The 27,721-nt window shown below is 32.9% G+C and overlaps 2 protein-coding genes across 7 annotated transcripts in view; one reads left to right on the forward strand and one right to left on the reverse strand.

Annotated features, from left to right (window-relative positions):
- The window catches only part of LOC113396961 (protein prickle-like), a 310,421-nt gene that overhangs the window by 26,734 nt on the left and 255,966 nt on the right, over nucleotides 1–27,721 (reverse strand). The window lies entirely within an intron of this gene.
- LOC135193780 (uncharacterized) lies at nucleotides 3,190–5,578 on the forward strand. The gene is made up of 2 exons (XM_064217736.1): nucleotides 3,190–4,945; nucleotides 5,229–5,578. The coding sequence occupies exons 1-2, from the start codon at nucleotides 3,225–3,227 to the stop codon at nucleotides 5,407–5,409; spliced, it is 1,902 nt and encodes a 633-aa protein (XP_064073806.1). The 5' UTR covers nucleotides 3,190–3,224; the 3' UTR covers nucleotides 5,410–5,578.

Raw genomic sequence — 27,721 nt, forward strand, 5'->3', positions numbered from 1 at the left:
GGTCCAATAGAAGCGTCAATATTTACCTACACTGAGATCTCTGAACCCTAAAACTGGCCGAGATACAATAATGCTTACCTATGAATAATAAGATCAAATAAAAAATCCTTCGAATTCGAAGCACAATCGTGTAAGCATGTAGACAAACCATTATGTTTATACAATGCAATAGTTTCGTCTACTTTCGTCCTGTTCTGACGTCGCGCCTTTACAAAGATATTTTTTATTTTCGTTTCATTCAACCGAATTACCATTTAATTTATAATGTTCTTGAGGGTCCGGACAGTTGACTGGATGCAAGGGTCCTTTAAGATGCCTTATCTGATATAACTGTAAAATTATTTGGTAATTTCTTTAAATTGAAAACTTTAACATAACATTACGGTTTAAGTATTTGTAAGCTATATACTTATTTATACGAAGAATTTGTAGCCGACGGAGTGAATACTAATAATCAAATTACTATAATTGAGCTACGCACTAATCCAACGATACGGCGTACTCATACTCCAGAATTATTATTTAAAATTGAATACATGGGTGATTAGCAATCAACAGAAGCGGGAGACTGCCATAGCAACGCCTCAGCGTGCTCCGACCTTCACCTTGGCATAACGGCTTCGTCTGGTAAGGAACAAATTATTAGGCGACTTCGGAGACGCCATAGACTATGTATGACCTAGCGTTACAAACATTTCCATGGAATCTTTTGCACCGTCATATATTTTCTGTATCTAAAACAAATAGTCGATGTATACAGAACGAATTGAATATATAAATTGAAATAAGTGGCACGGTAAGTAGTGTAAACGGCACGGGGGTACTACAGGGTAAGTTTCTGGGGCATCTACTTTATAAGGTGACCCTTTGAAGGGCGGCTTTTATTCTCTCGGGCGTTGTTTACACGACTTCTTGTTCATCGAGAGGGGTAATCGAATCACTATTCATATTCCACGGAGGGGAAATCGCTCGGAAAGCTATAAGGGTTTTTTATATATAAGTACATGTAATTATGGTGTTACCTTGGGTCGCTTTATTAATGTATAATAGGAGATTATTGAATTAGATACCTAATTTGTGATTCAAATGGCGGCAAGCGGTATCTGTTATATTTTATATTATCGGAGGATTAAAAATATATAATCTTAAGTGATTAGATCAGCTTGGTTTCGGCTTATTTTTTTGTTGATAGACGTTCCGTGGACATGCGACCTCATTGTAAAGATGGATGATTAATTATAAAAGATATAGCAACGGATGACGATACATGCACTTGAAATGTCACCGCGGAGACGCGAGTTGTATCAGGGGGACAATGAACATAACGTAAGGGTGGTTTTTCGATGAATATTCTATGTGTTCATTAGCATAATCGTATGACAACCTGTGAACGAGGCTCGGGCGTGTGTCTGACTGAAGGAACTAATAAAAATGCAACATACTTAAAAATTAAATAAAAAAACACATCACAAAAACGCTTGTTGTGACGATGTATTATTGAAATAGATTGTATAATGTCAATGGGTCTATAATTTTATGCTGAACGTTTAGAGTTTGGTCATTTTTTATAATATATGAGTCTCGCTCGTGTCTGACTGTAACATTGTGTGTGATCTTTAATTGGAGTTTTAGAGATGAGCTGATATACCTTAACTTAGCTGCTTTATCTTACATTTCGGTAAGTTTCATTATATGGGATAAGAAATATCCTAAATAATAAGAATATAATTAACCACTGTTTCGCTCAGACTGACATTTGGGCTACCCGATGATAAGTGGTCATTACCGAATATAGACTTTGGCACTGTTAGATATATTAACTACCCGTAGCTTCGTCGATGCTCTTCCAACTGTAAGAACTAGTATGTTATGTTATACATATCCTGTGGTTACACTGGCTCGCCCTTCAAACCGGAACCCTACATTACTAAGTTTGTTGTTACTAATTTTGCTTGCACCATATCCAAGTATTTTAGTATCAACAAATCAGTTAAATATCAATATAGATTAATATATTTATTTCGTATATTTTTATATTCCAATGGGGGCTTAAGGCTCGAAATAATCGTATTTTAATTTAATGCTATAATTAAGGCAGTTTGCTTCTGCACTGTTTGGGTCGATAAGGCATAAGTTATATTCAAGTTTTATCATATTATTTTTATTTTATTGCCTGAGTTTTAGGTGGTCTGCGTTATCAAAGATTAGGGTACCGTGATTATGAAATTATTTCTCTGATTATGCATTCAATAAACATGGTTTTTATTTAAGTTCTCATTTCTTCAAATTAAATTATACATATAGGTAATATGTTTATCTTTTATATTGTTGATATAGCTATATTCTTGTCGGATTTAATGTTGAATCAATCTTGTTAAATGAGGCTTAAAAATCTTTGTAAGAGTCGACTTAAATAAAGTTAGAGTGAATTGCGATTTCGTGATATATTTCTTATGATAAATTAATAACCTACGGAACATTTTTTTAATTCTCTTATTTAGAATTTCATTTATCTTTTAACAAGGCTCGATGAGGCCACACACACCTCTGCAAATTCTCAGAGGTCCTTAACTCCATAACATTGTTTCGTTAGGGCGCATTAGGACTGCAACGTCTTTATTTACATTTTTGTTATAACTTAAAAATGAAAATTTATCGACTTGAAAACATTCTATGGCCATCCGCACTCGGGGAACCTTTTCGAGGCCATCGTGTGATTTTTTAATAAATTTTCCATCAAAGAGGTTCTTTAAACTAAACGCTTAACTGTAAATTTGAGCGTCAAAATGACATTTTCGGACAAAGCCGACGTTTAAATTATTATCGAGTGTCTTTTTGTAAATTTTCGTGGATAAATAAGTATAGTTTAATATGAAGTTTATAAATTAAATGAAAAAAACGGTTGAAAATATATTTTGTTACCTTGGAGAAGTGATACTTTGCACATAAAAAGTTGATTTAAGTAAAACTTCATAGTAAAACTTACTTTTAACAAAAAATCACTGATACTGACAGAGATATTGTCAATATTATTTTAAATAAGTATAAGTACTAAAACAACTATCTTTGCATTAAAAACAATAATAATTAGTATACAAATATCAGTCACACCATTTGTAGAAAATTACAATTGACGGATTCTGTGCAAATCAGAAAACATATTTTTAGTAAATAAAAAGTACAGATGCAGGCGTGGACTAAATATATTGAAGATAGAAGAGACAATGAACCATGATTATAAAAACGAGTTGAAATACAATTTATACAATGATATTCAAACTTTACCAAATGACGTCGAAACGAGATTGACATCGACGGAAAAAGTGTACAAAGATAAGACAACGTACTGTCGTCCAGTACTCAGTTATTATAATGAACAATTTATATATAAAACGATGGAAAGGAATGCTAGACTGAAACGATTAGTTAAAAATCTCGCAGTTGCGAGACAGAGAGAAAAAGAAACTGTTAGCTGGAATAACTTTATAAATGAATTAAAAAACAAACATGCTTTAAAAAGTGATGAAACAAAACTCAGGCTCGTAGTTAAAGAGTCTGAAGAGTATATCACTCCTGAAATTTTCAATGATTATTATAAAACGAAGTTTTCTCGTGTTCAGTCTAGACCGTGTAAGCATTTTTTACATGAATTTTACGGAACATACGATGAATCTGAATCTAATTGTACATACTGCCGACAGTTAAACGAAAGGCAATTAAGACAATCTCAAGCTAATAAGTACTCCCCGCGTGATAGGGATTCATATTGCTATCCTACTTCTTCTCGAGGGAGACTGATATTGATGGATAAGGAAAGACGAAAAAAGCAATCAATAAACAATTGGCCTAGTCATTTACACGATAAATATTTGTCCCAAAGAAGTAGAGTAGTTAATAGTCGACTCGAAAAAGCTGTCGACACTGAAATGTATAAAGACATTCCCAATTATAATAGAATATTTTGCCACAGTCGAGCCACTAGTTTTGATAAAATGATTTCAGTTGAAGCAGACATAAAGTTTTATCCTGATTTCGTTAAAAGTAAATACAACGACAAAGCTACCTATAAAACAGACCCTATGCCGAGTGCCCTAGAAGATAATATTGACACAGATATAAATGATGAAATATTACCTGGACACTCTAATAATCTGAAGAAATTATCATTAATAAACATAGATAATAAACTTGAAAATCTTATCAAGTCAATAAATAAGTTTATCGATGAAATTAATAAGAATAAACAAAAGAGAAAAAGAAACGAGGATTACAAAAATATACAATACAAATACGCGCAACCGACAAACGACGAAGGTGAAATAAATTTAACGGAAAAAGATTCAATTCCCAAACACGTATCAAAAGACACTAATAAATGTATTATATGTAAAACAGCTGGTATTTCTGAACATCAATTAAATTGGTCTCTCAAAAACTATAGACAATCCTACAAAGTAAATAAAATCATTCAAGAAGGTGCAGCAACATCTAAAAGTATAAAAAATACTAAAAGTATACAATTTAGTAGCATATTGAAAAGTAAATCATCCTCTGTACAATTTACTTTTGAAATTCCAACTAAAGATTGTTCAACTGAAGTTACTAAGTCACTTTCAAAACATAAAACATGTTCTGAAAATGGAGACGCTATTATAGAAGAAATCTGTGGACCAGAGCACGATTTTCCTCATCAACGAATGACGATTGCCGTAAACACTGATCCTTTAAGCTTTTTAAGCCTGCTGAGGATTTCAACAGATACTTTCAAGAGTTTCTTGTCTTACGTGCCGAACGTCGACTGTTATTCATATTTGTCACTCCTCCAATTCCCTCAGTCAACGAGGAATATAGAGTCACATTACGTTTGTAATATTTGCGGCGCGGATTTCAATAAGCCATCTAAATTAAGTGATCACATCCGAGGACATGATCTCGGTCAAACGAAGTGAGTTTTTACAAGATACATACATGTCATAATTAAATAATTTAAATTTGGAATGTTTGTTTAATCAGCTTTGGTATTTTTTTTTAATTCGGTAAAATATAAGGCAAAGGATTATGTAAAGAGCAAAAAATTATAACTTTATTCATACAATGAAGCTGCTTTAAAACTTGTCATATCAATAATAATTAATATACTAAACGAATTTCACAGTTTTTCGCGCAAAACAAGAAACGTTACCTTATTCTTCACATTTACTGATATATTTATTTGTTATATTTACCAGGGACTGTTGCGTTTGTCGTCACGTTTTGGACAAAGTGAAGAAGACTCCTGGACTATTCCGATGCCGGTACTGCGGGCAGCCATTCGTTCGAGCCTATTGCTGTGAGCTGCATCAGCAAACGTGCGCTAGAAGATTTGGACTACACCACGATGTTACCTCTAGCCTAATGTTGCTGAGATAGACACGACTTTGTGCGATATTGTTCTCAATTACTTCAAGCTTCGTGTAAACAGTGGCAATTTCTCCAGGCTTGTGTTTATATTATTGGAATTTCTATATCAGTTTGAGTAAAACCTAGACTCAAAGGTGTTTTGCTCTTCAATTTGGACAAATTTATTAAATGATTTTATGGTTAATTGATACCAAACACTTACACCAAATATCTTTTAATATGTTAATTGTCATTTAAGGCGCGACAAATATATTATCGACCTTAAAATATATGAGTGGATAAGTTAAACATGTATTTAATTAAGTGATAATAAATGTTCTCGCAAAGCGTTTATCCCCTTTATATTAATTTGAAAAGGTCCAAAAGTATGAAATCCTCAAACGATATTAGGTAATTAACTTCGAAATGATTTTAAAACTTTATATCGCTCTTGATTTCGATATGGTTCCATAAAGAATCGCTTTTAACGTCTCGTGGATCGTTGTCATAATTTAATTAAAATATACAGTCTCGATAATCGATATGTTTGTTTTTTAGTGTCCTTACAGAGGCGGCTTGGATTAAATGGGCTTGTTTACTGTTTCGTAATTGTTGAATGTTTTTATTTTGTATATTTCATTGGTTATTGATAAGTTATCAAGAAAATACTTTTACTAGTGGGATGGGGTTTGGGCAGTTCCTTGTCAGATATTATATCACCATACATCGATACTTAGTATTTTTGTATTCCGGTTTGAAGGGTGAGTGAGCCAGTGTAACTACAGGCACCTGGGACATAACATCTTAGCTTCCATAGTTAATAGCGCATTGGTAATGTAAGGAATGTTTAATATTTCTTACAGTGCTAATGTGTATAGGCCGTGGTGACGTGGTGGTGGTGGTAGCTATTTGTTCCATTGATAAATAATCTGAACCAGGATGAAACGTGTAGGTTCTTCTGTTGAAATTACTTATTTATTTTATTAACCTCGTAGTTGGATGAAGAGTGACAGATTTGAAGCAAGTTTTATCTCTTGTCCGACGTTTTTTGCGCAATCACGCGAGACAAGGGTAGACAATATCCATAGAGTAAACTCGTAAAGGAAAAAAATAAACAAAAAATATTACGTTGTGGTAACACAAAATATATCACAATCTCTTGAACAATAAATATTAACATCTTCGACTTTCTGTTGTATCTAATATAACTATAATAATATTTACTTTGAAGATTGCAGGATCGAGCCCAGGCCAACCAAGGATCACTGAATTTTCATGTGCTTAATTTATGTTTATAATTCATCTCGTGCTCGGAGGTGAAATACAACACCGTGACATGTATATCTGCCACAAATTATTTTATTAAGGACTAAACTATAAACCGTCTTTTCAAAAAGGAGACCTTAGTCGTTTAGAGTGTTTCTTTAAGCTCGTAATATTCATTTGTTACTATGTGCTAAGTAACCGAGTAGTGAATTGATTCAAACCCATATTTTTTTGAATAAATACGTATGGATTGAACGTTACAACTCGGTAAGATGTTTCTTCGCATTTTAATTCAACTGGGATAATTGGACGCGCGGTAGAATTGTAAGGCCTTTGTGGTCGCCGCCTCCCATCCATCATACTTGTTTGCCAGATTTTAAGACGGCCATTATTGTGAAATGGGCGTAAAATTCTGTCGATACATCTCAATGCTCGGATCCTTTATCAGGGGTAATTATGTTAGGGTCTTGGTCAAGCGCGATAATGGAATAACAGTTACGGACAATATTGACACAACTGTCGTCTACGGAGATCCATACATAACGTATTTATATTGTATATCGCTTAATGTGATCTATAAATTAGAATTTACGACTATATATGGAAGCCAATAGAGTTCTTGGTTTCAAATTCTAGCAAGATTACCTCGAAATTCTTAGTTTGTGATAGCTGATGACCATATGGTTATTAAACTCATTAAAGTGTCATATACCTTTAAATAATATGGAAACTCCCTTAGAGTTAAGCTTAAGACCATTGCGAGGTGAGTTGAGCAGTGAATGTTTGTCCTTGAACATAAATTTGGGGAGCATTTTCATGGCCAATATTCAATCAACTAAGCCAATTACAGAAATTTGTCGAAAATAAATAATAACACGAAATACACGAAAAAAAAAAATTGGATTTCTCTACTTAGGTCACAATTGAATAGATTTAAACTTAAAATCGTTCAATGATTTATATTCCTTCAGATATTTTTTTAGTTCGAAATTTTAAAATGTATCAATGAGGCAGGCACAGACTAACACAGATGTAATACTCGAGCAGTTTTCCTCATTTTAATTGACAAACCGTTAAATTTTTGCCTCGTCTCCGTAAGTTACAAGCGTTATTTGTTTAGGTGAAATTGTTAGTATTGTGCGACAGACGGACGTGGGAAGATGTAGCGATAAAAATAATGTAAAACATGAATTGATTTCTATGTTTGCTTTTGTAGTTTCTCTTTTATTACGCGCTTTGCGTTTGTTTAATTTTGAAATGAGTGAAGTTTAAGTAGCTTCCTTTTTGTATGCGTGTGTTTGATTGTGGCGTGCTCGAGTAACCTAGAAAGATGCCTGATGCCTTTTCAAAAGACGCCCGTCCATTTGTATTATATGTGGTACCTAATCAATATAAATCCGGCATAGACAAGAAGGTAGCAAGATCGTTCTGACACAACCTCCCCTCAGCGTCTCTCATCTCCACGCGCAGACTATAACATCCCGTCTCATTCTGTACTATGTGTAAGAGACAAATAAAAGTTTTTTTTATACAGCGACTTTGACTTTGTGCAAGTCTGTCTGGGTATCACCTACTCGATTATCTACCGCCAAACAGCAATACTTAGCATTATTATGCTCTGGTTTGAACTGACCAAGAAAGACTACAAGCACAGGAAACATAACGTCCCAAGGTTGGTGGTGAATTGGCGGTGTAAGAAATGGTTATTATTTCTTACAGAGGGCTATGGTGACCACTAACCATCAGTCGGCCGATATGCATCCGCCTACATATATCATAAAAAAATACATGATTTAATTGCTATATCAGTTCAGTTTTCTCTATTTATTATATTTAATTATAGATAATTTGGCCAATATTAGGTATTATTATTATTATATTTATTAAAGAACTTTTAAATATAGTTAATACGGATTACGAAACCTGTCTAATTTAAATTTATGTCGTTCACGGTAATCTAACGTGAAATCCAGACTAATTATAAACTAACAACAATTTAATGTGGCAAATTGTACGTAGAAAAAAATCAAGCGTTTATTGGGACAGTTGCATTAGGAAAGTCCATTATGGAGGCTGGCTGCCTAGATTGGCGTGAAATTAAATCTATTTTAACTAAGTCGGTATGATGGTTGAAATAATGTATTATTTTTATTCTATAAGGAAATGTTTGACAATTAATTAGATATTTTATTTATAATATCGTAATAAAAGTTTACGCTAGTGAATACGAATTGTCACAGGGTTGTCTAGTGTGCGCTCATGGTGAGGAGACGACTGCACTACTTAGAGAAGAAGACTTTCCATGACGAGTTTTACAAAAATATGTCTATTAATTCATGACATTAACTGTTTGACGATTCGTGTGTTGGTGGCAAAGCAAGTTTCCTTACGTAAAAACAAGTGGTTCTTGCCTGGGTTTTGAAGACGCGATTTTCGGTGAATTTTTTTTTTATAACCAATAGGTCATCTCATAGGCAGTCGAGTCAGTGAAGAACAAGAACAAGAATAATAATATTTATTTTCTTATGTTTTGGTCTGGACTCCTTCCGAGTACCATCAAGAAGTGTATTTAAATATGAACTAGTGCTCTTATGGTAATGAATTGAAGCGTCACTAAATACAAAGGGATCGATGTCAACTGACTGCACCTGCGCCGTATAATCCCGATAAAAACTAAACACAGAGGTACTTTGATATATTTTTAATTATAAAAAAATGTCTCTATGATAACGAAAAAAGAAATATTTGTAAAGCTAATCTCGACACTAATACGAAGCACCTTGCGGCGCGTGCGCAATCTTATCAATTATTCGTCCTTTATCACGACTCCCGAGGAGTTTTGATAATATTACCCCAGGAATTAATTTCTTGATAACATTTTTTTGTCCTGACTGCTTTGTCACGTGTCTCGCGTCTGTCTGTCTGCACACTGTGCTATTCGAAGTAAGCATACATATAATGGATGAAGTGGCTTAGATTAATTGTTAATAGAAGTGCAGATACAAAGGAAAAATACGTGATTTTCGTATTCATGTCTACGTACAAAGTTAAAGTAAGAATTTGAAAAAAAAAGTTTGTTTAATTAATTAGACCTTTTTACAGGGTTCCGTATATTTTCTAGAATTTGTCTTTCTTATCTGTACTAGCCTGGTGCATGATTATTATATGTGTGGGCTGTTTTTGTTCAAAATCAACAACTAGTGAGGGGTTTATTTTTTGGGTTGAATTCTGGGATTGATTGAAAGTATTGTCATAAATTATACAATTTTAGGTGTTTTCCAGTTCGGAAGAATCTACATTCCGAATCGGTTGTAGATTTAATTTTCATACAGTTATATAAAATGACGATTCAAAAGTGCTTGTAAAAGCCTACTTGAATAAAGTTAATTTTGATTTTTATTAAAAACTTTCTAAGACGACCAAGTACTTGATGTATATCTGACAAAAATAAGTTTTTACTTCCTGGAATATTACTAAAACCACACGTACTTAGGCATCTAAATGTAAAAGGACGAATAAATATGACATCAGATGTCGGTTAGCAATGATTAGTCATAATTGCGAATTGTCTAGCCTGGAAATGAACCTGTATCCTCCGAGTAACGGAAGCCGATGCAAATGCGTCGCGTCGCCGCCGCGTCGGTGTCGTCACGTCACTAACACATGTTATGAGATCCTGACAAGAATTTATATTCTATACGAATACCATAAGTTCCATTCATTTGTTTATTGAAGTTACAAGTTGAATTTCTTGTTCCGCTTTTACTCCTTAACATCATAAGTCAATTTTAATGAGGAAAATACCTAATTGGTGACCTAAGGGATGAACATTTTGGCTGAGTAGCGGTCTGTGCCCACCGCACCACCCAACGAATTTTTAGGGCTTCTAAATATCTAATGTGTTGTTGAATATATATGAAGCAAATTTTATTCGACACATGTAAATTGATTCACGTATTCCTTCAGCGTCGCGAAAAATTATACCTAAATACAAAGCCCGGGTTTGAACCCGATATCTTCGATTAAGCCTCAAAGTAGTAAGCAAATATTAATTTCAATGTATTAAATCATGTTCTATTATTATTATCGGGTCGCAGATATAATACTAATTTCAACCGTTAGTAAGCATCGTATCACTGAGAACTACGGTCAATTATTACGAATACACGCAAAGCCATCAATAGCATACAAATTGCGATTGAATTATGAATGAAAGTCTTAAACAATAGCGGGCTGTCCGTCCGTCTATCATACGAGCTCATTGTTCGAAATTTGTATAAAAACGTAATTGTCGGAAGTCGTTAACTTTCCTGAAGATCGTAAAGGATATCAAATCGCTCGTATCTTACGGAAGTAGCTCTTTGCGCTCAGTGTCATAATGCAAATCATTATTTGTGTTTTGGTAAACGAAGACTTATTTTTTGGTAAATTATACGTCTAGGTAGATACCATTATACATAACCAACCGACAGCTTAAAGTGAGCCGGTGTAATTACAGGTATATTCGTAATATTTCAGGTTATTTAATATGTCAGAGAATCATTAATAAATATGGCCTATTACTCAAAAAACAGATTTTCACTATCTCTGGTCGTGCAAAGTTAAGATGTCGATTTAAAAAAATGAATCAAGATTAATTTGATTAACTTTGTTAACTTTGTTAAGCGTTAGTTCTGATTGCGCTTTACGTATACTTAAATACTGACAAACATTTGTTTGTATACAGTATTTCAACCAAAATACTCCGAAATTAATATTTCGATAACATTAAAGGTACATATTATAGCAATGTTCTCGTGTTGGTTTCCAATGTTTCAATTAAATTGGTGACAAATGTCTTGATAATAAATTTCGCAAAGGCGAGAGCTGTCTGAGCGACGTTTAGTGGTATCTGTGCCTTATCGTAAATTAAATTGGAATAATCTCAAATCTCACCTGACCACCTGACCACCGGAATCGCTTGATAAGATGGCGCCTGGCCTCTGGGTGTGATATACACAGATGTCATGATAATGGAACGAAAAGTTTTGCATTTTTTGTACACATTTTAATCTTATAAAAAACAATAATTTAATTTCATTAAAGTTTTTTAAATCACATTAAATTTAAAAAATAATTTTTTTTATTTACATGGTAATTTCAAGAAGTTAAGGTTGTATTTTGTTTAAGGTAATATATCTTTTAATAATATACATTTGTTAAGGTTTAATATTATAATTTTTGTTTAATAATAAAGGAATAAATATATTATTCCTTTATTATTAAACTTACTTTACTGTTTGACTTAAACTATAAGATACTGTGCTGATTATAACCGACTTTCAAAAGGAGGAGGTTCTTAATTCGCCTGTCAAAGTTGTATCCGGACACATACATATATTATATGTTTTTGTTTATGACTTTTTTCTTTTTATACCTATTTTTATACTAATTCGTTGGAGATTTTTGTTTTTTTTTGAAAATATATTTTTTATAGTGTTGTCGTTTAGTGGAACGTTAAATCCTTATTTCTCATAGCGCTTCCAGTGATATCGGATCTATGCCCCCATCCCACTGGCGCCTCTACGTTTGGGTGCTCGGATGACCACTTGACGCTTTTTTCGTTTTAATGCGCCGTACCCGAGTTCGATGCTAAGCGACAATCATTGTATTGTGTTCCGAGAAATACGTGAAGCTGAGAAAACATTCGGATGCGTTATATTTTTTTATTTCAATGAATATGGGATTTTATTATTTTAAGAACTAAATTATTGCATCGTTTGTGTAATATCGCTGTAACAGAAACTGACAATTTTCGGAATTATTTATAAATTTTATAAGTAATTTGATGTAAATATCTAAATCACGAACAAATATACACTCCTTGTTTATTTGTTTTTGGCCATATAAGTAGGCTGTTAATGTTAATCCACCACGTAACACATTTGTGTAACAAATATTAATCATTACTTATATTATCAATGCGACACCAACCTGGGGAACTAAGATGTTATTTCTGTTGTGCTGTTTGTGTGTGTGTGCTATGTAAGCCAGTGCAACTACTGGCTCACCCTTCAAACAGTAACACAATAACACAAAGTAATTCAGTTTTGCGTTAGAATGAGTTGGTGGTATGGTGTTACCTATCCAGACGAACCTAGGGTTCCACAAGAGCCCTTTCACCAAGTAAGTAAACTTAAATAAAGTAAGGCAACCTATACCGCGTTCGTAGTAGTTACTTCGTACCCCCACGTCCCCGTCGGAATGTAACACTGTCGATTAAAACAAGTAAAACTAAAACACCAGCCCTTATCAGATCGGCAGATAATGGATTGACCCATTTAGAGTGTGAATCATTCATTATAACAAGACAAACAGTTTTGCAGTCAACTTACACCGAATTCCATAGAAATCGGCCGGCTTAGATGTTTTACGACTGTAAGTGTTAGTTGGCAATCTTAAACTAGTGAGTATATTATTTCGGGGATTTCAAAACCATAGTGGTTTCAAAAACCGACTTAAATTTTTTTTAAAATATATTTTAGTTATTGATCTCAAATTTCATCATTATACAAACGCAGAAAAAGAATATAATTAAATTCTTTGCTTATTAGTATTTGGTCTTATTGATTTTTGATATTATTGGTTTGTATATCTAGCTAGTTATGTCAATCTATGTATCACGGGAAAACTATATATGTACGTCTCGGTATGAAACCAATCGACGCGGAATCTTCCAAAGAGGGTTGTACGTTATTTATGTTTGATTCCGTTGCTTCTTCCGTCTCTTTTTAATGCACAGGCAGTAAAATATAATTTAGATATTTCGATAAGATTTTCAGTTACGATTTTTTTATCATTTGCTTATATATACTTCTACAATCACGGGCGTTATTTTAGTAAATCTTTACTTATTCTACCGTCAAACATCTATTTTTGGTATTGTTGTTGTTTTGGTATTGTTCCGTTATGTAGAAATCAGCCAGTAAAAACAGGCACAAGGGTCTTTGATGCCATGGTTGTTAGAAGATGTAAGTAGTCGCTTGTTCTTAAGGGTACTTGTAGTGCCATTTATAAGCCAGCAAGCTGACCAGTATTAATCATTAAGATGTTTGACTTCCTGACATAAATAAAAAAAACACACACACACAAATATTAGATACAACTAAGTTACGTAACGCAAATTATGCTTATTAAATGATAAATTATTTAAATTGACTTAAAATTTAGGCGCAATTGAATAATTTCCTGGTAATTTATTCCACAAAACATCGCGTTCCAGAATGATTCCTGGAATGACTGACAGCTTTCGAGTTATTCTCATTATAATAAATGGTTGTATACTCGTGCTAAACTTAATATTTTTATTTAACGCTTTTAATCTTGTTGATAAACAACTACTCATCACATATTACCGCCAAACAGCAATCCATTAAAGGTCGCCATACTTTCCTGCAGTAACTTGTGTTAGTAACAAGGGATATAGCATTTAATTTCCCAAGGTGGGTGACGCATTGCCGACGTGATGTATATTTATTATTTGTATTACCTGTGTCTGGTCTTTTTATTATTTTCATGTGTTAGGTTAGTGGACAGGCGAATTGGAAACCTGAGGATAAGTACTCCTCATCGCCTATAGACATTGGTTCTGTAAGAAATATTTTCATTCCTTACATCGCCAATGCGTAACCAATCTTGGAAACTAATATGTTAAGTTCCTGGTGCCTGTAGTTACACTGGGACACTCGCCCTTCAATCCGGGCCACAACAATACAAAGTGTTCCTGTTTGGCGGTAGAATATCTGATGAGTGGGTGGTACCCAGACGTATTTGCACAACGGTAGCGACCAAGTAAGTTGTTGATAGTATATACATTCATAACCAGCGGTAGGTTTAAACTTAAGCTTAAAAGAGCCATTTTGAATAAAGTATGTACACTTTAATTTTGATTTTATGAAAAGATCTTCTACTTCAAAGAGCATGCGTGTAAGAGAATAAGTCCACCAGCTGAAAACACAAGGGGGAATGAGTTATAGGTCAGGATTGGTTAAAAATCTCAATGTGACGATGGACTAAACTTGAAGATACCTTTTGCTGGTGCGGTATACTGTGTTATTAACATTGATCTAGTTTTCCCTACAGCCGGATTTCAGTTAGAATTATTATATTGGTAATAAATATTTTTCGTTGGTATTTAACATTAGTGCGACCGAATATTATAAATTACTGAAACATTTGATTTAGCTAACAATTATTATTGTACCGTTTCACACAACGAGCATGATTTGTGTCAATTATTTAATAATCTTTGCAGTGAGACCAACAAATCTAACTCAACGTTAAACGCTCATTTACGTGACTTGTGGTCACCACGCCAAAAGACTAAACACTTAACAACCATTAATGAGGTTAAATTATTAGAATTACGTCGTAAATTCCGTACGAATCAAACATTTTCCAAATCTTCAACCGATTAGCTGAAATAATACACGAAACGATAATCCGGTTCCGTACACGTAATGGGTCGTTACCGGCGTGTTATTAATTTGAACTGTTTTAGCTTTTCGTAAATTGCTCGATATATTTTATTTTACGATAATATAATTTACGATAATTACCATAGAAATTGTATCGCTTTAATGTCCTGCTTCCTCTGTTTCTGTTTTAAGGGTTTAATAGGTATTCGCAAAGTTTATTCGACACCATCTCCATCATCATTCGGCCGACCGCAGTCCACAGCAGGCCATAGACAGCAGGCCATAGGATATTTATCTCCTGTATGGATCAGCGAATACGAATTCTAAGTTTTTATATCATCTAAACATTATTTAACAACATTATCAAGCACATATATCGTATACATTAGTAAGGTGCACAGCCTCGTTGGTCTAGTGGCTAAAATTTAATGTTCAAACTTCAGGTCGGGCTAATGGAAAAGTTGCTGAAGAAAAAAAATCAGTTACAGGCTGGAAGTTGGAAGTGTATACTGTACTAGACACTTTCGTGTCTCGGATAGCTCGTAAACACTTTCCAGTCGCGTCGGATTTGACGTCCCATAGGATCACGACACTGAGGGAATAGAGAGTTTGTCCTGAATAGGCTCGTATTCTTTGAGATGAGCCGCCATGAATGAAAACAGTCAAGTCGACATCATCATCATCATAAGCCTTATCTATAACAAATTGACAAAGCTAAAAGTATCTGCGATATTATATTGTACAAGGTAATACCTGCCCTCAAGATGCAGTGATTTTGCGAAGCTGGGAACTTGATATTGTAAGCGTATCTTTAGTTTATTTTGTCTATACCTAGAAAATCCCTTTTTTACAGGTGACCTACATTTTTGTCTAACGTATCAGCTATCGTCTTATTCAGTTTCAATATATTCTGTTACGTTAACACGTTTAGATATTAGATAGTATTGTAACCTAAAAGAAAAATATCGTTAAGGTTAAAGTATTTATACACATTCGCCGACACAAGTTTTCTCTTCCTTGTGATGTGTTGAAGTAGGTACAGTTTAAAGGAAATTTTCACAAGCTTAAATTTAATGGAATTCCACCATCGCAGCAAACTAAGGAGTCATTATTTTTTATCAATCATGTATTCAATTTTCAGTTATTATTTTTTTCAGTGTTATAAACTTGATAGTGAGGTTTAGGTAAGTCAGCCATTGGTAGTAGTCGAATATTTATATATCGGTGCCGTCAACAATCAAGTATTTTATAATCTCTCCGAGCTACCCTCCACTCCTGGTCATTTCACAGTCGATTACGTCGTGATTACAGCACCGCTAACACCTGCGTCACGCGCGAGGTCGTTCCAACTCTTTCCGTTTAGAGAATATTCCTGCACTGGTTGCTATGTCGTAACCAACTAAAGGCTCTGGTAATAAAAGTGAAACAAAGTTACAAATTGTAAATGTTCAACTGTGGAGCGAAGGCCTCCTCTCCCTTGTTCCACCACACTTTTCCAAAAAAGATTACACATGTGGCAGAACTTCGTTGAAATTAGACACACGCAGGTTTCCTCCCGATGTTTACCTTCATCGCTGAACACGAGATGAATCATAAACACAAGTTAAGCACATGAAAACCGCAATCAGCGTTCAAGAAGAATATTTGGAGCTTATTAAGAGTACGAGTTGAGTTAAATGGTTCTTGTAGTACACAAAGCCATTTCGACTTTCAAAAAATTCCTTTAAAATGCAATAATTTACCTATAACAATCACACATATATATATATGTGATTGTTATAGGTATTATTATTTTTTATTTGTTATAGGTAAATGTTATAGGTAAATAATATAATATATGTGTGAATTTAATAACTAATATACATCAACTATGTTTATCATATGTGGGATGTGGTCAACCGTGATCCTATATCCAATAATATTAAATGTTGATATTCAACTTTAGATGGCACTATCTAGTTTCGTGTCTGTCTAATGGCATTTCGTTTCTGTTATTTTAGAATTAGAAGAAAAGATGCATCGTGATTAAAATTCAGCATCGCGGCGCGGGCGCATTGATCAATTAAATTTGGAATTTTGTTGAACTTGACGGGACGTCGGTCAAAGTTCTGTCGCATTTAATATGATTGTGTTTTGTTCAATCATCTGAAGTCCAAGTGTATCTCTGGCAAGGCGTTATACATTTTATTTCTGCGAGATTCATAATTATAATTAGAACGTATTTTAGATATAATTAGTATCCAATTATGTATTATTATTTTTCAAATAATGCCCTTTTACTTTTGCGAATATCATACTTTTTGAGGACCATTCTTGTATTCAATTCAATAAACTGGTGTATTAAAACGAAAAAGCAATACGAACATACCTATTTATCAAAATAAGGTTCGCAGAGCTCGCGGCCACGCTAAGTGCAACTTTGTTTAACCTTAGTGTAAAATAACAAAGAATTAATTATAATAATTGCGGATAAAACTTGATAATAATAAAAAAAATGGATGACATACATTGTGATGGTATCTGAGTGGTTAATTACTTGTTAAAATACATTTGCACCAGTACGGTACAAGCATAGCACAGTACAATTCAAATAATATAAGTTTCACTCTTCACCTTGTACAATAAATACTAAGAAAATCTGTGACAATATTAAACATTCCTTTATAGTAGTAGAATATAAAGAGTTTATATAGTATAGTGTATAGTTTATAGAATAACTTAAAGCTGCGTGAAATTTAACCTCAATCTATTTATAGAATGTAACAAATCTATATTGACACTATCATAGGTCCTGTTAACGTCACTAGACCACCCGGGGAGTCTGTTACTTCGACTCAACTGGATTTCGATTTAAGTCAATCTTTTTGCTTTAAATTGAAACTGAAAACCGATCGCTTTTTGTATCTATTCTTATCCATAAATTCAAAATATTTATTAAGAAATCCTTAATAAATAAGGCATATTTTTCAAAACAATATTATATGATAAAATACTTGTTGACTGTCGCACGATATATTTTATATAATGCTATTTAACTAACACTACTTATGTACTTCATATGTTGGAGAAGAGTAATCTAGAATCTTAACCGGTGGTAGTTTTACTTTTCATATATGTAGTTCTGTAAATAGAGGATTTAAAGATGCTTGTAAAAGCCTACTTGAATAAAGTATATTTTGATTCTTATTTTTAAAATAATAACATAATTATTATCTAATGTAATAGTCTCGACAAGTTCTGTATCTTATTATATTCATTTAAATTTGCCCCTGTGAAGTTAATTTAAATTTAAATACAGATTTTCAGTATATATAACAGAGATAAGACAACTTATTTTACTGTTTAATCGCAATATCGATTTTCTTGGGAAAATGATTTAGCCCTACCGATTTCGGTGGAGACAATAAGACGGAATATTTTATTTCTAACGAATGTCTCCACTATTATTCCAACGTTTAGCGGCAAAGTGTTTCAACCGCAAACGGCGTAAATGTATATATTTTATCTTATACGAAATAAGTTCCTACCGAATATATGAAAAAGCTGAGATTTTACACCAAAGTATTTTCTAAACTTAACTCATACTCAGGTAATGATGCTTGCGAAGCTTTCGGCGTGACTAGTGATAAATGATAAAACCCAAAACATACCTCTTTCAAATATGAGCCTGAAGATAAAATATAGAGTACGAGACGAAGTCTCAATACTTGCGACAAACCACCGACCTCTGCGCAAAAAAAATCCCCTTTGAAGAATTGTATTCAGACTTACCTGCAATAAAAAAAACGCTATTGGAAGATAATACAACAGTAACTCTGACCCCAGATGTTAGATCAGCGAGCTTAAATTAATTCGAAAGGTGCAAATCGATTGAAAGGGAATCCTCAACTGTATCATTTGTAATAGCTATTATTATTGCTCCAAGGTATTTTGATCCTAATAACCATCGAGATAATGATGTATTTCCTTATTGAAGAAATTCGAATGGCACGGTTGTAGTTCAAGGTGTAAAAGTTTCGGTACAAGTTACGGTTGCAAAAAATGATGTAACTGTCGGTGAGCAGTCGGTGTAGCCATCTGGTTTACAAGTTACTGTTGAAATGAATATTTGCTGTTCTATGTACAGTAGAATGTTCTTGATTTGCTTCAAAATATAAAATTGTTTCACTGTTTACGTCAGATATTTTAACCAGACTTTAGATCATGACTTACGTGAACAATGTTATATTGCAATTGCAATTTGAAAAGGTTTAAATTATTAATAAAATAAAAAAACAATCGTCGTTAAAAAAATATATCGATGATAAAAAAATTACATCGGTTGATTTCCATGCAGAATAATAAAATCGTATGTTCCTTTAATATTAAGACCGAATTCCAATACTTTTTAAGAAATTAAATAGTTCCTAGAAAATATCGAAGAATATTTTCAAGTCTAAGAAAATCAAAATATGTATACTTTGATAAAGACGGCTCTTACAAGAACTTTTGACTCTTGATTGATTTTATGTTTTCGGAATGTAGATCCTAACGAGTTGAATAGACAAGAAACTCAGCAATTACAAGCTCCGAAATCCACAGCACATAAATCTAGAACTTTTAATTTAATCAAAAACAAATCTTGTTGAGTTCGAAAAAGTTTTCCGAGAAAATCTATAACCAAACCTAACTTATCCAATAAAATTTCGTTTGTGATAGACGCGTGGAGCACATTTTGACTGATATGAAAAACAACATCGTGGCATAATGCCAAGGGAGTATTTTTTGAGTATAAGGCACGTCGTCCACGCTTTAAAAGCATTACGTCGAGCGAAAATATTAAAATTCAAAAGTGTGTTAATTTAATTTAGGATCGCAAGTGACGATGACCCGAAGAAATAGTCGAGCTGGTGATGGATGGTCAGCTTTGCCCATAGTGTAAACTATAAACCACTTCGAACATGCACCACCATTCATGGTATCTAACATTAACACCAGCCCAAATTTCCCCAAACTGCAAATTAGCAATGGGTGGTTTCTTGTCGTGGTGAGGATCATGCAAGACATTTTCTCGACTATCTTCTAACTCATAATTAAAATTAATACATTATATTATCTTGCGTGATTTTGAGCTACGATTAGGCTCCACAGTGAACGCTTAGCCTGTAGTTAGTTGGGCATGGTAGGCGAGACACGGGACATAGCGTGCGCGGCTTTTCGTCGACTGATTAAATCTGTTTAAACCGACGTACTGTGCTCGCGGCGAGGATTGGCATTTCGATCTCTTGTGGTTTTTAATCGTTATTTCATATTATATTTTCATAATTACTTTCTGCTCTCATATCTACTTATTAGTTTTAAGCTTCGAATTATATCTATATTTATAGAGATTTATATATTTTTAATCAATAAATAATTACTTTATTTAAAAACTTTATTTTATATTTTTATAATAGCTAGCGCTGTTAGTGTTAAATTAAATTCAATCAAATTAAATTAAATTCCTGAGAATAATATAATTTCTAAAACAATTGTATCTTAAGTGACCAATATTAGGTAGTCAGACTATAGAGGTAAATTTTCATGACCCAAAAGGTGAATCGTAAAGCGCTGTAGCGACCTATAAAATCGTCCTACAAACTTATAACGCCCTTCAGCGTTGCTGTATGCCAAAACACTTTATATTTTTATTCTTTATTGTTAATGTTAAACTAAAGGTGAGTATTCTCTTAAACACATTTTGCATAACATTATAAACGCAGATATTATATACATTTCATGATTTATATTCTTGAAAAAATATCACAGGAATAATCCGTCTGTCCGCCTGTCTTCAGTAAATTATAATATCAAAATCACCCTTAAATTAAGCGTAAAACTTTAGCAAACAGGTTGCCTCAATTTTATTTTTATATTGTTGTTATTATCGTTTCAGGTCCTTTTGTAAATAATTCTTATATAAAAAAAAAAATAATAAATAAGAAGGCAATACGTATTAAATAAGGGTTTTGAAAAATAATTAGTAAAAAATAATACAAATTTGTAATTTTATTACATTAATCTAACTTGATGTTTAACTCAAGCTGTCCCCTTCACATGTCTTATATAACAGTGGGACAAAAATACCTTTAAGTATAAATACGGGTCACACAAGAGTAAATATTAATTATCTATGTACTTACAATAGAGTGTTCATTAAAGTATTTATAATATGACCTGTTAATTATATAATTTATTTTATATACTAGCTATTGCTTTATAACATTAGGAAGTTTTATAAAATAATTAAATTCTTTAAAAAAGCATTGAATGAAGTGGTATCAGTTGGTTAATTGGATATCCGTGTTCTGAGATTCCGGAATTAGTTGTGCTTTTTATATTGAAATCTGAGCATAAACAGCTGATTGAGATTTAAAATTTATTTTTTAAAAAGATTTATTTTAGTAATGTCTCTAAATGAAACAACAGTTAAGCCTTCGTCGTCCGGCTCGAAGGACCAATTAAGCAACTATGCATAGAGACCATTCACAAACTTATGCGTAATGTAATGCTGACTATTTTATGATTTATTGATACTCCATCACTCGAAAAGCTGTAGTCTCGATTTTATCAAATGTTGCGTTACAAAAGCCAGTTCGAGTTGTTATAAAATCAGTCGTTGCTGTGGCCCTACACGCAAACGCTTCGTGAACATTATAAGGTAATTTTTTCGATTACAATCTCTATGAAATATTTTCATTATTTATTCTATAATTTATTAAATACTTTAAAATGTATTATTGATAAAAATAAACGTTTGATTGCGAATAAATTGAGTTATATAACGGTGAAATGTTGTTTTTCTTAGTATTCGTTTTTGTCAGTTAAATATATTTAATTTTCAAGTATTTTTACTAGCAACTAATAATGATCAACAAAACGTAACGGGTTTCTAAAGTGCTTTACAATATACAGCTTATTTAACGAGGCGAATTTTAAACGTATTAACGAAAATTTATTTAGATTATTTGTGTTAAGTTGAATTATGATTTTATATTCAACTCAAATTTCCAGATTCAATACTTGTTTTTAATAAAGCTGTAATGTGTGTAATTTCTCTTTGAATAATTTATGGTTTTTATGGGTTTTCTTTATCGTGGTTGTGCTTTGTGACTCATCTGCGCAGTTATCGCAGTCACCATTCATATTATTTTCAAAAGTTAATAACATAAATGATATCGTGGCTGAATTTCAGTAAATACACTGTTAATTTCTGACCCCAAGAGGATGGCAATCAGACATGACCGGGCGACAACAAACTCTTAAATAATATGATTTCTCAATCAATCAATCAAACTATGCTTTATTCAATTGGGGTTTTTAAACTATTGGATTATTATTTTACATAATTAAAAGTAATGTAAAGCAACCCATTTAAAAAGATGCCACAGGAATCTTTCCGGTACAACATACCGTAAGATGACAAAATAAACTTTTATTAATAATAATCAACGAGCGTTCGAGTTGACGTACATTTTTTTCGCTGTGTTTATAAGCAAACCTTTCTATAATATTGCAATAAAATAGACGCCCATATAAATCCACACATCAACAAAACTGCGAAACTAACTGGCCCTTATAATTGGCATAAGACCACTCGAGGACCGAGCAATACAAACTCACAAAACCGGAAAAACATTATGGCGATCTAATTCTGTTTATGTTTGTGCCATACGGAAGTCGAAAGCTGCTATGGTTTTTGCACTGCTTCAGCTCAGCCACGTGTCGGGACCGTGACTCAGAAATAAATGCCCGAGGCGATCCTTGCCGCACACCTGCTCAAAAACCTAAGAAAAATCTTCTTTCAGTGCAAGCGAAAATCGCACTTATTGTAAATAGATAAGGTTCAGACGAAACGTATTGTTGATTTGTAAGTTAAGACTGCGTATTTGGCAGGAAGAGGGTGTCTATTGAATTATATTTAGTCGAAGGCTCCCTTTGGGTTGATTGAACAAACGATACGCGACAAGGTGCGCTCGGGCACGCTCCTGCTGTGATCCTGTGATATACCTTCAAAATCTTAAGTGATTTTATATTGTAAATGAAATACGTACACGCGATAGTAGACGAGATAAAATAAGAATCCAACACACACAAACACTCAAGGGAATATACATACATTGACTTTTAGCCACGTATATACATATATGTATCAAGTGACATATAAGGGGCACTTCCGTCATGTACTTAGGAAGCTTACTAGTGTAAAAATGCATGTTTATATCTTGCATATTTTGCAGATATACTCTATGGACCTTCCGCTCTGTGTAATGGTTTTATTGGAGAACAGGTATTACTCTTTATACCCGATATTAAAGGGATCTTGTTTCTTAAGTTTCCTAAGACCTTGATATTTAGATGAAGCTTTGTTTGTTTAGAGGAGACAAAATTATTTTAGTAAAATTTTATTTAAATTTTAATTTTAAATGTATCATTATTTTGTACACAATGAAGAAAAATGTTCATATAGATTGGACTAACGTATCCTACTATCATTATTATTATATTATTTAAGTCCCAAGTGGCATTAATAAGTACCTACTGTACAGCTTATTTCGTACTTCGATCGTGAAATATTGAGAACCACTTATAGTGAAACCCGGTTTTGATCGTTTAAACGTTATAATTAATATCGTCATTATCGCGTTTCACATTCTGAAATTTGTTCTTACAAAATAGCTATACAGACGTCGAATACGAAATACAGTTTCTCGTATTATTACAATAATGGATTATTATTGATTTTATATCTTAAATCTTTATTAATATTATAAAATAATAATATTTATAATAGCACGGATATAAATACTTAATGTATTGTATATTCTTTAAGTATACTCCCACTGAACACTTAGTTACAATCAATTGAAGCGGTATTCATATATTTTATTTACGTTTGTTTTTATATTACTTTATAGAAGTTTTTATTTCAATATATTTCGTATCAGTCAGCACGCGCTGCGTGAGTGCGTGTTATTATTCTCATTTATCTAAATTTAATCCCTTGTATTATGCCATCTCTCCCCACGGCGAAATTAAACTTAAATAACCGATTTTAAGTCTTACTCCAATTAACTTAGGGATTAAAAGGTTTTTAACGTCGGCAAAACATCTTTACTTTGAGCAACCCCCCAAATTCCACAACAAAATATATTTACATTCGAATCATATGTAAATAGCTCTTAATACCATAGAAATAAGATATATAATTAGATGTTGTATTATTTAAAACGAGATTAATAAATTTGTAATGTGTTGCTACGGGGTGCGCACAAAAAAGGTAGTTTTCCTTCATATAGCGGCGCGCGCGCACACCAGATGGCGTACAGGGGCATTGACTCCTTAAACAATTTTTTTCTTTAAATCGCGACCCCTAAATGCGGTTAGGAAATTATAAAGCGGGCACGTTTAATTTGGCGTAAGTAATGGAGTTGCGGCTTCGAATTATTGAAGGCTACATGTTCATAAAAGATGAAAATCGCTTTTGTATCGTGTTCTTAACTGTCTACTTACTGTAGTTAGTGTTTAAGCTGTTCAACAACGACTTGAACATTCTTTTTAATCAAGTAAAGCTTGCCTAGCGTTTGCGGATGGCTTTGCCGCGCTTCATTTATATTTATTTGATGTACGGACGCCGAAATTTATTGTGTAATTAATAAAAAATCGTGCACATTTAACGAGCCGGTCTAGTGCGGCGTGACTTTGGCGGCGTCTTGCGCGTTTTGATTTATATACCATCATAGCTCAATAATTAATACACGCACAGTAATAACTTATACATCAAAAACTACGGTTTGATATACACGTCGCATGATGAACATTATTAAAACCTGACATATTTGATTGAAGCTTATATATAAATTAATCATAAAAACTACTGACTCTATGGTCGCTGGTAGCTCTAGCTATAATAATGACTCATGTTGATAATTCAAGACTTAAAAAGCCTCGGTAGAGCCTACTTGAATGAAATATTGAATATTTATATATTTAAATAGGAATTTAATGTGTGTTAAGCTGTACATTCTTATCTCTAGTACCAATAGCGATAGCATAACAATATGCTATATTATTTATTGTAGTTTTACGTATAATTGACAATATATGCTAAAGGTAACTGAGAAGGTTTGGATTATTCGAACGCGTTGTTCCGATACGAGTTGGATACATATGTGACAAATCAAATCAAATTCCTTTAACAAATATAAAGGCACACTTACTTATTGACTGTCAAACCAGATATTACCACCACCATATTATACCACCGGTTCGGAAAAGAAAATAACCTGACCTGAGAAAAACCGCCTAAAGAAACTTAGCGGTTTTTTTTGACAATTTGTGATTATTTACAAATCATACGAAGACAGAATGTCATACGTAGCTTGGTTCTCACATTTTCCTTCATCGAAGAGATAGAGTCACCACTAATCTAGTTGCATATTTAAACTATAAATTTAATCTATTTTTTTTTTCTCGGGTTCATCGTAACCAACAATTCCATTGGCGACTGTTATACCGAACGGCATTTCCATAACATTTTGTTCTAAGTCATAGCGTCCAGTAACCTGTTATCGAATGTTTCGGTAACAATGCCACCTGCAGTTCGCCCGCAGCTCACTGCGCCAAATGAATACCTGCATCGCGTCAATACTATTTCAGTTAAATTTAAAGAAAATATATAAACAAAGTCGCTGTGTTTTGTTGCTGTAAGATTTAAAGACAAAATATATAAATTATTTTACTGTTTAGAAATTTTGCTTATACATGTAAATGTGCTTTGGATGCGGCAAGTTTTTTTTAATCTAAGACCCAATACATCTAATTTTATTTAAGGAAATGAAACAATCGCCGAAAATCTTCATTTTCGCATACGAGAGATGCGCCGTCATTATACTTGTAACCTTCTACGAGGTGCACGCTACTGTTAGTTATAATTTAAAACCTCTCAAATCCGAGCGATGTTTCGTGGTTACTGGTAATCATGTTATTATACAGAAAAGAAACAAACTGTTTTGTTGTTAGAAATTCGGAATGCTTGTTGTTATTCAAAGGGTTACCATTCGACTTGAAAAATCCAGACATACTTATTTATAAGTTATTTTATAACTACGACGATATCATATTACATCTCTTGAGAAATTTAATCTTATGTTTAATCGTGTTACTAACATACAGTCACAGATATTTTCGATTCTTTATATCAAATCAAATCAAAATATACTTTATTCAAGTAGGCTTTTACAAGCACTTTTGAATCGTCATTTAACAAGCTATTTAAAGTAAAGCTACTACCGGTTCGGAATGTAGATTCTACCGAGAAGAACCGGCAAGAAACTCAGTGGTTACTCTTTATCAACATCTAAAAATACAGTCATGTTAAGTACAATTATATATATAAAAGTCAAATGTTTGTACTACTTATTGTTTGTCTAGAATACTACCGAACTAACTATATAAGAAAGAATATATTTTTAGTGTATTATTGACGATTTTATAATCAAATCAAGCGTTATTGATTTGACATGTATACTTATTATAAGTACTGTTTATTTTATTCCGAGTGATAAGAATAATCTCCATTTAAGCCCAGTAAGTCGGCATAGCTTAAAATTGACTTTGTAGATTTCAATTAAATTAATGTTTTGGAATAATTAATCGATTTCATAAGTAGGACATAAAAATAAAACTGTCTTATTGTATTATTATTAATAATAGGCGCTTCTATTTTACATATAACTTACGTAATATGGTAATATAATATATTACATATATATAATTTAATAATATAGTAGCATGGTAACATTGATACAATTATTAAATTTTGAAATATTTGCAAAGGTAACACTTACGCGAGGGGCACGCGATCAGAGAACTAAATTATAAACACGAAAATCGATTAAACTTAAATACATCCCGAAATCAGTTCAATTTTCGTGTTTCTCCTCACTACTTATAGCGAGAATATTATTACTATTATACAAATTATAAAACATTATATCTATATACCTACTAATATTATAAATGGAAAAGTAAATCTGTCTGTCTATCTGTCTGTAGCTCTTACACGGCAAAATCACTGAACAGAATTTGATGAAATTTAGTATACCCAAGGAACATACTTGTTTGTATCTAACACCTGATACCTAGACTGGCTAAAGCGTGCGAAGCCGCGGTCGACAACGAGTTACTTAATAATATAGTCATTGTTTGCAGGAAGAGAGGACTACCGAGATTAAAGTGTTATATTTATTCTTGTAAAACATCGAATCAAATGCCTTTGCTTTAAATAAAGTATATTTATAATTGATTAATTTGTTCTATATGTGTAAAAGACAAGACCTGTCAGATTGAACAGTGCACAATTTGCACAGATCGTCGTTACGTCATGAGTATAGGTAATTAAAAAAAATATTGTGAATTTTTGTATCACGATCTCTAACTGCATTAAATGGAATCATATGAGAAGTTTTTTTTCTATTATCCATTTTTGACATACTATCCATTTTTGAAGCCACTTCAGATCTGAAAAGCACCAGTGAAAGAAACCGTGGGATATTTTTTCCGAAAAGTCTACGTACCATTTAATTTATTATTATTGTGAA

This window comes from Vanessa tameamea, chromosome 18 (genome assembly GCF_037043105.1).
Source record: "Vanessa tameamea isolate UH-Manoa-2023 chromosome 18, ilVanTame1 primary haplotype, whole genome shotgun sequence".
NCBI lineage: Eukaryota > Metazoa > Arthropoda > Insecta > Lepidoptera > Nymphalidae > Vanessa > Vanessa tameamea.

Excerpts from the sequence above, each read along its gene's own strand:
- LOC135193780 (XM_064217736.1), top strand. The coding sequence starts at position 3,225 with ATGAACCATGATTATAAAAACGAGTTGAAATACAATTTATACAATGAT. Across the intron at positions 4,946-5,228 it reads CATGATCTCGGTCAAACGAA|GGACTGTTGCGTTTGTCGTC; the intron begins GTGAGTTTTTAC and ends TATATTTACCAG.